This window comes from Amphiprion ocellaris, chromosome 20, assembly GCF_022539595.1.
Source record: "Amphiprion ocellaris isolate individual 3 ecotype Okinawa chromosome 20, ASM2253959v1, whole genome shotgun sequence".
Classification (NCBI taxonomy): Eukaryota; Metazoa; Chordata; class Actinopteri; family Pomacentridae; genus Amphiprion; species Amphiprion ocellaris.
Genome location: NC_072785.1, coordinates 2873228 through 2886089, shown reverse-complemented (window position 1 = coordinate 2886089; position 12862 = coordinate 2873228). Strand labels below are relative to the sequence as shown.

Sequence of the window (12862 nt, the reverse complement as noted above, 5' to 3'; positions counted from 1 at the left end):
TGAGATTACAAATCATAACTGAAGAGGCAATTCTCAATCCACTGGGGTTTGTCTACGCTCCTTTGTCACAGTTTAACCCAGGATGGAGACACTGCACGCTCTGGAAAATGATTTTTAGTCCATGTTGACATGACCCATATAGGCACAGCCAACTGTGTGAACTGAGGCTCATTAAGCCCGTTATAAAAAACATTTAAAATCCACCGTATAATGTCGTGACATCAGTATCCAGGTGGAACCTTTTTATCCAAAGATAAAGAGCTTTTATGTGACTGCAGCACAGAGATAAATTGCAAATCACAGGCCAAGAATCCGCACACATAATACAGCTAGAGTTACATTCATTTTCATTAACAGGTTAGCTTATCCCACTTATTGATAATTATTATGAATGATTAAAGCACTATTAAAAAAACATTTCCACAGAGAACGGAGCCTCCCAGGCTTAATTACGCATATTAATTCATTATCTATTCTCTGAGTCACAGTCAATTACAGGTACAATTCCATTTAGCTCAGCTCGTTTCTACGTTTGGATTAGTTTCACATATTTGTATGGAAGACAGAGAAATAGACAATGGTTCTTCATCACACATGCTGTACAGTATATAAAAAAGTAAGTCAGACGTAGTGTAGTGTTGACGCAGGACACTCCGTCCGGTCCCAGGATGAGGTCGTGATCACAGAAGCAGATGATGGCAACCTTGGTCTGGTAGCATTCGCCGCTTTCACAGTGGCTGCAGTTCTGCTGCGGGCTGATGATCACCTCACCGTTCCCTTCGATGGCTTCAGGCGTCCACACAAACACACACACACACACACACACACACACACACACACACACACACACACACACACACACACACACACACACACACACACACACAGGGGGCAGAGCAGAGGTTTCCAAAATGAACAGGATTTGATTAGACATCTCCAGGATGTCTCCTGGTGAAATGAGCAAAAGTTCAATAACAGTCTAATGTAATTTACTGGAAATAATCCGAATTAAAAAATGTCTGAGGGTACTTTCCTATGCTTTTCTCTGCCATCGTCATCATCCAGCACACAGTCTACATACTTACAGCACATACTAGATCATAGTAATATTGACAATCAAACAACCAACTAGAAATGCAGCATTTGTTTAAGAGTTATTGATGATCAGGAATCACGGCAACATAGAACATGGCCATTTAATATAGATGTACCCACAAACAAAATGACCTTGCACTGAGCACAGGTGTGTGTTATGCATGTGAACGTTATGTACGGAGACTGAATCACGTGACATAAATATGTAGCGTGTGGCAGGAATTGACTGGACTCAGAAACACCCCACAATTTAATCAGTTGTTCCTTGGATCATTTCTGATGGATAAGTCCTGATAAGTCCTCAGAGGTGGATTTGTAGTAGGATCACAATCATGTGATCATCAGCAGGCAGCTGACTTAGTGTTCACTGGTTGTCATGGTTACAGTGACGCTGTGCTGCTATCTGGCAATGATACAGAAATCTTTAACTAATCCGTGAATCCAGACTGTAAGCCGCATCACTACCAACATCTAATCACTTTGACCTTCCCTGAAAATGTCATCGATATCCGTTAATCCGTTTTTGAGTAATGCTGTTAACAGACAGACAAACCAAAGACGATCGTCACAATACTCTGCCGTGTTCCTTGCCGAAGCAACAAACATCCCTCTAAGGTCTCACAACCTCTACGTTTCAGCAAAAACAAAAATGTCAACTCATTCTGATTGCCAGACGTGTGTCTTGAATAAAAGTTAGCACATGGAGGTTTGCTGCCAAAGGGATGGAACTTGTTTTTCTCTAGACCGTTTTTCACTGTAGGAACATGTGGGTCGTTTGAGGGCAGCCCTGAACCTTTGACCATCTTCTGACTGCAGAAACCGCTCCTGTAGAAGCTCTTTCATGGCTGTTTTTAGGGAGAAAAAGTACCTACTTCAGGGTCGGTACTTCTAAGCAAAATAAACTGCTGTACGTTTGTCAACGCTAAATTGTTAAATTCAAACAAGACAAATGCTGATTTGTTAAACTCGGACAGGACGACGTGTACTCTTTGAATAGCAGCCTGCTCTTTTCCTACATCACCATCAACAACATGGAATTCACCCTCCATTGTTGTATTTCCTGTGTGCTTGTAGAACTGCAGCTACGACCAGACTGTTAATAGCAACACTCTGTGCCTGCCCCTAAAGGATTTATTATGAAATACATTTATTTGATTGACAGTTTTGGTATTGAGGAAAAAATGGCATTTGTACTGATTGTCATATATATTCACATTCCTTCTTCCATGTGGGTGGTTGTGCTCGAGAGCTCCTGGTTTATAGTGCAGTCAGTAAGATAATGAGCTGCACATTACTGAAAAATGCATGATTAGAGTAGATGTGATGACCTATCACTAGTTTATCAACTTAATGTACAAAAGATGGAATCCAGTCAAAACTATAATATATACCTTATCTACATTCGGTAGTGTTTGGGTGTAGGGGAGTTAATCATTAGTCTTGATAGACAAAAATATAAAATATAATCCTGACAAGCCTTTAACCTGGACATAATCACTGGGTTAAACATTGTCATGAGATATTCAATTCTATGAATTACATTTATGACCAATAGGTTTATTACCAAAATATAACTGCTCATATTACTCTCATTTAACCCTGTATAACCCCAAACCCACTGGCGGGTGTAAAAGGAATATTATCATTTTAAAAATTGCCAAAATTACACCATTTATCAGAGCAAGGGACTGTAAAAACTGAAATAATAAACAGATTTTCAACTCTGTAAACTAACTATGTGGGACTTCTGGTTCCACTGTGAAACTTCAAAAATCCAAGCTTAGAATAGTAATATTTCATGAAAAGCACTTTACTCTGTATGTCTCATTTGAAATTCACCAAAACTAAGCTGTTTCCAGTAACTAGATTCTATGAAAAAACAAAAATTCTGCACTCCCTCTCATGACCGCGGAGCTCTGACTGGTATAGCTGTGATAGAAGTGTCCAGTAACAAAAATTCAGGAACTTTTCAGCTAAACTGCACACCGAGTTTACATGCAGCTGATAGACAAGTAAACAAACTAAACATGCAAGTCAGGGGTGTCAAACTCATTTTAGTTCAGGTTCCACATTCAACCCAATTTGATCTCCAGTTGGCTGACCAGTAAAATCAGAGAATAATAACCTATAAATAACCACAACTCCACATTTTTCCTTTGTTTCAGTGCAAAAAAGGTACACTCTTAAAATGTTCACATTTAAGGAATTATCTTTTTACAAAACACCATCTGGAAATGAATGTTATAGTAGTTTACTTTATGACCAAAATGACAAAAGTCAGACAAAAAAAAGACAAAAAACAACATAAATACGACAAAATATTACACAAATGAGACACAAAGCGACAAAAAAACAGACAAACGACACAAGACAAAATAAAACACAAAACAACAAAAATGAGTAAAATACGAATAAAGCGAAACAAAATAACAAAAATGTCAGGGCTCCCTCCTCTGTCCCAGCTTCAGCCCCCACCTGACCTCCCTCATCCTCCCTCATCCTCCCTCATCCTCCCTCATCCTCCCTCCTCCCTCCTATTCCTCTCTCCACCTTCCTGCTCTGTCCAGCTGTTGTTCATCACTAATCACTCATCAGCGGAACTGCGGGCAGCTGTGGTGCAGCACACCTGATGATCATCTCCACCATAAAAACCGGCCACATTCTCCACACTCTGTCAGATAGTAGACTCTGCTCTTGCAGTCAGTTGTCTAGCCTTCACCTTGCTTTAAACTTCTCATTGAAAAGCCTTGCCTTGTCTAACCTTGCTCTCTTTCTGTCTAGTACCGCTGACCCAGTTGCCCGGTTCCACCTGCTCTGCCCCCCCCCATCTCCTGCACTCTGGATCCAGCCCTGACCAGGCCTCCCCCCTACCTCACCTTGGACCTGCTGCCTGCTCCTGGATCCCCTGCTTGTTGTGGAGGGTCCCTGCCTGCCGTGTGCCCCCCGGCTCTGGAAATCACCCCACCAGTCGCCCCCCTGGTACGAGGCCCTCCTGCCTGCTCTCCGCCGCCAACCGACCCCCCCCCCACCACCACAGAGGATGCCAACCAGGCCGCCGGTCCCCGGTACAGTCACCCCCCAACCTTCCCCTTTAGTTCAGTTATTCCAGACACCAGTTTTCCCACCCTGTTCGGCACTCCCTTGGTTTCTGTTAACACAATAAAATCCACCTTTGTTCCTGCCTCAGTCCCTCGTCTGTGTGCTCTCTGCTCTGGTTCACCCCCCTCGCCGTGACAAAAAATGAGACAAAAAACATAAGTGAGACAAAGATGAAGCACAAAACGAGAAAAAAACAACAAAAACATGAGACAAACAACAAAAATCTGACAACAAAAACAAGATGAAAAACAAAAACGAGACAAAATATTACAAAAACGAGGCACAAACGACAAAAGAACAATGAGCAATATGATATTTTACTTTATGATCAAAACTACCTGTCAAGGTCTAGAAATTATTTTAAATTTATAGTTTTACAGATTTACAATTTGCAGTTAATGTCTTCTCTGTAATTTTTATGCTTGACAAGTCGTACAATGGGCCAGAGTGGACCTTTTGGCGGGCCGCTTTTGGATCGCGGGCCGCCTGTTTGACACCCCTGACATAAGTAGTAGAATATTTATAGTATGTGGCACGGCCTTTTTTCCAGTGGAGTTAATGACATTCAGTTTGTTAGACTGGTCAAAAGACATTTTCAAATTCTCTCTACTTTCTTTGTTGAGCTGTTGGAAAATCAGTCCATGGTGAGTAGAAATGGGAAGAAGCAAAAAAAAAAAAAAAGACAAAACAATAACAATAAAAAAACCAGTAGAGGACCTGCTGGTGATTCAGAGGGTTAATTGCATCTGGTATCTTTACTGCCTGGATCTGTATGAAGTGCATAAAGTGGGGTTGGTTGCTTTGCTGCACTTCATTCCAGCCTAATCTTACCTTAAACTAGATGAATTTCCTGATTCAGAGTGGAGGTGTGCTAATCAGAGAAACCATCTGCTGTGGTCTTCGGCTGGAACAAAATCTGGAAACCCTCTGCCCTCCATGGCGCGACAGCTTATTGCCATGAATACTTTGAAATAGATTTTTATGACATTATTTATTCTGTCTAGATTTAAAGAACCCAATTCTCTTAATTGTAAACTATAGCACGCGGGGACAAAGCAGCCCAACATGAATTAGTTATGGGCTGCCCGTGAAAGCTCGACTGTTTAGTAAGCAAAGCAAATGCACTCATCTGCAGAATCTATTTTCTCTCATCATTCCGTTATCAGCTTTATAAGTACAAATACATAAATCCAACCCAGAAACACTGAAAAGGTTTCCAAGGAAGAATACAAATGTCCTGAGTGCTGCTGCAGACTGCATACTGATGGGAAGGTGTGATGCTCTGTATTTAGATCCAGTCATGTTGAATCCCACTCCATGTTGCTTTTCTGCCAGAGTGGTGCACTGATAGCTTCTCTCTCACTGAATTTTACAAATGCGTCTAGGATATCTTGGCTGCACATCTGATTTAGTTTAATGAAATAACTGACAACAATTTCACCACGAGCAAAACTAGGCAAGAATGAACCCGGTGAGTGATTTTCTTCCTCTCAAGCTTAGACCCTTGAAATGAAAAACACTATTTTCTCTTTCCTCCAGAAAAATCAAGTGAGATTCATTGAAGCTCTCCTGTTTTCTAATAACATGCATGTTTTCTTCAGTGCCTACCAGCATCCAGCGGTAATATGGCTGGATAACTGTGTAGCCCTATCTGTGTCATACAGGTTTTCAAACAGTCTGTATTGTGTGAAGGGACCTGCATTGCAAACCGGTTGTCTCTGTCAACATTACTGAAATGACTTTTGATCCCTTTTTACGTCTTTGACTGCACACAGCAGGACTATCCTGAATCACCTACTGTTTTTATTTGAGCTCGAGATTCGCCCATTGCAGCTCAAACTGAGAAAGAAATTGCTGCCAGAGCCGTTTGTGATTACAACTTCAAGCCACAAATGCTCTTAAAGCTGACCTTTACACAGATTCTATCCCATCACAGATATTACACACAAAGACACAACACAAAATGCCATTTTCCATATTCTAGTAATGATTTTGATTTTCATTTGACAAATAAAGACTCTTTCATGTCAAAGTTAAAACTAATTTCTACAAAGTAATGCCAATCGATTAAAATACAACATGTAAAATAGGTGATTGTAGGAGTATTCACCTCCTTATTCAACACAGAGGTAGCCAACTGATTCTAGAAGTCACGCAGTTGCTGAAATTGAGCTCGTCTTAGTGCAGTGAATATTTCTCAAGTGATTTTAGTACAAAGACACTTGTATCTGGAAGGTCTAGTCACTGGTAAATCAGTGCTCCTGGCTAAAACCACACCATAAAACCAAAAGAACAATCAAAGAATCTTTGCAAAAAGGTTATTAAAAAAGAAGATTTCCAAGTCACTGAATATCCCTTGGAGTGCAGTTAAATCCATCATTAAGAAATGGAAGGATTATGGCACATGAGTAAATTTGCCTCGAGCAGGCCTGTCATCAAACACTGGGTGTCCTTGCAAGAAATAGATTAGTGAGGAAGGCCACAAAGGCACCTGTGTTACTGTTCTTCACCCGTCAAAGCTTTATGAGAGGAGGGCAAAGAGAAAGCCACTCTTATTACATCTAGACTAGACTTCTCAAGAAGGCGAGTGGGGAACTCTGCAGTCAACTGGAAGAAAATGTACACTACCATTCAAAAGTTTAGGGTCACCCAGACAATTCCATGTTTTCCATGAAAATTCCCACTTTTATCCATGTGCTAACATAACTGCACAAGGGTTTTCTAATCATCAATGAGCCTTTCAACACCATTAGCTAACACAATGTAGCATTAGAACACAGGATTGATGGTTGCTGGAAATGTTCCTCTGTACCCCTATGGAGATATTCCATTAAAAATTTCCAGCTAGAATAGTCATATCACACATTAGCAATGTCTACACTGAATGTCTGATTAATTTTTGTTATCTTCATTGAAAAAAAAACTGCTTTTCTTTCAAAAATGAGGACATTTCTAAGTGATCCCAAACTTTTGAACAGCAGTGTATGTATTTTTTTGGTCTAATGTAACCAAAATTGAGCTTTCTGGCCATCAGACTAGATGCATCACCAATGTTAAGCATGGTGGTGGCAACATCATGATGCACAGAAGCTTCTTGGCAATAGGTCCTGGAAGGCCTGTAAAGGTAGATGGTAAATGCATGCAACAAAGTATATGGAAATCCTAGGGGAGAACCTGATTTAGTGTTCGAGAGAACTGCCACTTGGGAGCAGATTTGTTTTCCAGCAGGACAATGATGCAAAGCATGCAGCAAAATGACACAGAAATGGTTTAAAGAAAACAAGGTGATGGTTCTAGAGTGACTGAGTCCGAGTCCAGACTTCAGTCCAGCTGAGATTACGTGGCTGGACTTGAAAAGGGCTGTTCTCTTACGGTTGTCATGCAACGTGACAGTTTTGCAAAGAACAGGGCAAAAACTGCAGTGTCCAGATGTGTCAGGCTTATTTCACCTTTTTAAGCTGAAATTAGTTGGCATTTGTAGAAAACAGCTAATTTGACAATGTAAAATCTTTTTTGGTGAATTCTTATCCAAAAAGCATGAATTATATTGACCATTATTCAGTGTTGAAAAGGAATAAAAGGGCAAAATTTACAAAAGAGTTGAACATTTTTATAGGCACTCTAAATTATGTCACTTTCATTTTTTTTTCATTTATAACACTAAAATGTGTGCAGCAGTGGTTTCAGGAAGGGAACAGTTTGAAGTCTGGTAAAGGTCTATTTATCAATGTGACTCTAGAAATAAGAACTATTTGATATTAATTTCATTATCTGTTATCCATGGTATCATCTGCATTATTGGGAGGCAACAGAAACATAGTAGCTGTAGGTGCTACCTTACTATAGCTATGGTTTGAGAAAACACATCTATAGCATAGTATATGTGGTACATTAGTTGGTGACTTAGCCAGCACTATAAATATACCCTCAGACAAAATGTAGAAAACAACAACAATAATAATAACAAGAAAAGCACTCAGAGAGCACAGTATTCCGCCAAGGCTGCTCGGTCGTTGTATGATTTCCAACGGATGAAATCTTGAAAAAAATTGTGATAGAAATGGAGTGCAGCCATTTAAGATAGATGTACTCACAAACAAAATGTCCTTCCCTAAGCACAGGCATGTGTTCTGCATGTGTACGTTATGTATGGATACTGAATCATGTGACCTAAATATGTAGCAGGCGGCAGGAATTGATGGGACTCAGAAACACCCCCACAATTTAATCAGTTGTTCCTTGGATCATTTCTGATGAATGAGTCCCAGTAAGTCCTCAGCAGTGGATTTGTAGTAGGATCACAATCATGTGATCGTCAGCAGGCAGCTGATGTAGTGTTCACTTGTTGTTATGGTTACAGTGATGCCGTGCCGCTATCTGGCAATGATGCAGAAATCTTTAACAAATCCGTGGATCCAGACTATAAGCTGCATCACTGCCAGAATCTAATGACTTGGTCCTTGTGTCATTTCTGACCTTCCCTGAAAATTTCATCTTAATCTGTCAGTCTGATTTTGACTAATGTTGCAAACAGACAGACAAACAAACGGACAAATGTACGCCGGTCGTCACATAACTCTGCTGCATTCTTTGGTGGATTAATAATAATAATAATACATTATAAATTAAATGTCTTTCTCTTACAGAACACATGTTGAAAATAGAAAGGAATAAAGATTTTATCCAGTTTGTGTGTTCAGTTAAAAAATACAAATTTTCTCTTCTTTACAGCTAATTATAGAGAGAATGAGGTTAAGCTGATAACAAATTGTTGACTACAACATCTGAAAAAGGCACTGCCTCACCAGACCAGACAGTTCCATGACAGACAGATGAAGATGTCAACTTTTCTGCAGTCCGAAACTATTTGAAAAATCTCTTCAAAGTCTACTTCCTATCCTTCCTGTTTCTGTCTCTCTATAGGGCTGGGTGAAGTGGGAATCCTGGATGATGCATGACCAGTCAACAAGCTTATCATTGCAGAAACTGAAATTTTCACAGTCAAGACTGTGTTTTTAGTTGTTGTTAGCTTCAGATGTGCAAGAAGAATTGAGCAGAAATGGAACAACAGGTTTCCATTTGAGGAATAGACTGATCAGTTCATCATCTATCGATTTGTTCTGCAGTCTTTAGTTGGACTGAAATACTGGACATTTTTTAAAAAACACCCTTTTTTGATATCACAGATTACGATAAGCTCATCCAACTGTACGGTTATTTATTTTTATTTCTATTATTTATTTTTCTGTGGAAGCTAGTCAATCCAGATGTATCACAACAAAACCTAATTTAAAATGTCAATTGCAAAAACAGTTTTTCTCATCATTCTGGAAAGTCCAAACACATTAACTCTCACCTACAAACACTATCACAGGAATCAAATGCTGCATACTAATTTACTGATGGCGGGTGCTGACTGCTAACTACTTCAGCTGTTTTTTGAAACACAGCCTAAGATCGTGACATTACCTTTCAGAGGAATGTGGAAGAGCTCTCCCTCTGGGCTGAGGAAGGACGTGCCATCGTCGCCATCGTGTTTGGGGTTGTTATCTACGGACGTGTTACCGCCTAGAAACAAGGACGGGAACACAACAGCACAGTTAACAGTGACAGAAACTCCAATGAACACATGCTATCTTTATAGTGGTATTTGCACAAAAGAACATGTGAGCTAGTTTCACATATAATCCAGACAGAAACACAAGGATTGGATTGGACACAGAGGACTTTGTGGTTTTATCATCTGCTGTAATACCAGCCAGACTTACTCTGATTGTCCTATTGTGTTTCATATATGTGTTTGTATTCACATCAGTCATATTTTATTATTTTATTTATTTATCTTTGTGTGCTCCATTGAATTCTAATGTAGCAGCTAATTACTTCCCACCTAATGTGCTTGATTGTTAATTACATTTCTTATTATTTAAATAGGTCTCTTTCCATGCCTTATTTTTTGTACTGCCCACTACTGCAATGGCTCAGTTTTTCTACTGGGTATCATTAAATATTATGTTAAAGTATGAATACCACGCTTAAAGACATACACCACTGGTCAAAAGTTTGGGGTCAATTAGAAATGTCCTTATGTGTAAAAGAAAAGGTTTTTTTTCCCATGAAGATAACATTAAATGAATGATAAATCCAGTGAAGACATTGTTAATGTGGTAAATGACTATTCTAGCTGGAAACTGCTGATTTTTAATGGAATATCTCCATAGGGGTACAGAGGAACATTTCCAGCAACCATCACTCCTGTGTTCTAATGCTACATTGTGTTAGCTAATGGTGTTGAAAGACTCACTGATGATTAGAAAATCTTTGTGCAATTACACTGCCTGTCCAAAAAAAAGTTGCACGCTAATATTTCACTGAACTGCCTTTAGCTCTGAGAACGACACACATTTGCCGTGGAATCGTTTCGATCAACTTCTGCAATGTCACAGCATTTATTTCTGTCCAGAGTTGGATTAATTTTCTACCAAGATCTTATATTGATGATGGGAGAGTCAGACCACTGCACAAAGTCTTCTCCAGCACATCCCAAAGATTTTCAGTGGGGCTGAGGTCTGGACTCTGTGGAGGACAATCCTTCTCCTGCTCCCTGATCCACTCATTCTCAATGTGAGCCCCATGAATCCTGGCATCATCATCTTGGAACATGTCCATGCCATCAGGGAAGAAAAACTCCATTGATAGAAAGACCTGGTCATTCAGTATCTTCAGGTATCAGCTGACCTCATTCTTTGGGAACAAAACGTTGCTGAACCTGACCAACCCCAGATCATAACCCTAACCCCCACAGGCTGGTAGGTACTAGCCATGATGAGGGCATCACTTCATCTGCCTCTCTTCTTACCCTGATGCCCCCATCACTTTGGAACAGGGTAAATCTGGACTCATCAGACCACATGACCTTCTTTCATTGCTCCAGAGTCCAATCTTTATGCTCCATAGCAAACTGAAGCCATTTTTTTCTGATTAGCCCCATTGATCAGTGTTTTTTTTTTTTTAGAGCTACAGCTGTTTAGTCCCAATCCTTTGAGTTCTCTTCACATTGTGCGGGTGGAAATGCTCTTATTTTTACTATTGAACAGCCATGAGTTCTACTGTTGATTTCCTACGATCAGCTAAGAGTTTGTTCTGCCCACATTTGTTCTTGGAAGATGATGGTTCTCCACTATCCTTCAGGTTTTAATAATGCATTGAATGGTTCTCAACCTGATTTTAGTAGTTTCATCTCCTTAGTTGTTTTCTTTGCTTGATTCAGGCCAATAATTTGACCCTTCTGAGACAGATTAACATCCTTTCCATGATCACAGGATATGTCTTCCAACATGGTTGTTTAAGGAATGAGAAGCTCCTCACTGTATCAGCTAGAGTTAAATAAGTTGTTGCAGCTGAAACGTATTGATCACTGCAGTAATTATTCAATGGAAGGCTCTTACCTATTTATTTAGTTAAATCCAGGTGGAGACTTTTTTTTTGGACAGGCAGTGTATGTTAGCACATGAATGAAAGCGTGAGTTTTCTTGGAAAACATAAAATTTTCTGCATGACCCCAAACTTTTGAACGATATGTATACTAAGTACAAGAAGGTATAAGGTTTTCTATTTTGTTATTAGTTTGGGGAAAATAACGTCCAATCCAGCTGATTGAGCAGTTAGAACTGGAGAACATGCAGCTGTCTCTGGGACTCAGTGTGATCCCTGCTCGGTATAAACTCTGTCACCAGGTCACATTCAGTATAAAACCCAGCTGGCATAACAAGATGTACATTTGGCTCACACCTGACAGCTCAGGGCAATTTATTTATTTTTACGTTTCTGTGGGTGTCTGGCAAAAACGTGGGAAATCATCTCGGACTAACCTCTGTAGCCTCCGCCGCCGCCACCGGACATACAGCCGCCCCCGCCGCCCCCAAAGCCGCCGCGGGTCTGCCAGAACTTTTGACAGGCCTGCCCTCCCTGGCCCCCCAGCACCAGCGGGCGGCCACCCTGACTGACAGGTGTGCTGTCATTCCAACCACCGCCTCCACCTGTCGACAAACACATTTGACATGATGTGGTGTAATGTGTCATAATGTGTGGTGAATCAGTGTGTGTGACAGAGGAAATATTAGATGAGCAAAACGAAAAAAAACAGTGCTGCTACTGTTGAATGTCTGCAGGCAAAGAATACACACACATGCACGCACACACGCACACACGCACACACGCACTGCAATCCCCCATTAATGATAGCACCCTGGTTACAGCAGGGACCACAAAATATAAAAATCCCTCAAAAGAGACCTGGTAACATGAGATTAAATTTATAGGTAATGAAGTTAAAACTAATCCCTCAATATTCCTCAACACTAGCCAATTTAATTTCCTCCTTTCATGTTCCTCCTTCTCCTCTGAAACCTGAGAGCTACAAAAAAAAAAAAAAAAAAAAACCCAAAACACATCCCCACATGAGCAGCCCCCCTTTCTCCAGACATGCTAATTATTTCATTTTTTATTTGCAGTGTTTCCTTAAAAGTAAACCTTGGCCTTTGAGGAGATGTAAAAAAAATCTACATCTTGTGTTTTTCAACCTACAGCTTCAGGCACTTGAATACAATGAAACCTGCTTGGATGTAGCGTTACACCGGTAGAGTGCAGTTCTGGCCAATAATAAAGG

The 12862-nt window shown here is 40.2% G+C and overlaps 1 protein-coding gene across 4 annotated transcripts in view; it reads right to left on the bottom strand.

Annotated features, from left to right (window-relative positions):
• Positions 1 to 12862, bottom strand: part of alk (ALK receptor tyrosine kinase) — a 498812-nt gene that overhangs the window by 31420 nt on the left and 454530 nt on the right. For all 4 annotated transcript variants that reach the window (XM_055005938.1, XM_055005937.1, XM_055005939.1 and 1 more), the window contains 3 exons: positions 12066 to 12233; positions 9664 to 9762; positions 628 to 786 (listed from right to left, as the gene is read on the bottom strand). In XM_055005938.1, the coding sequence (XP_054861913.1) occupies positions 628 to 786; positions 9664 to 9762; positions 12066 to 12233 (426 nt within the window). The remainder of the gene's footprint in view (positions 1 to 627; positions 787 to 9663; positions 9763 to 12065; positions 12234 to 12862) is intronic.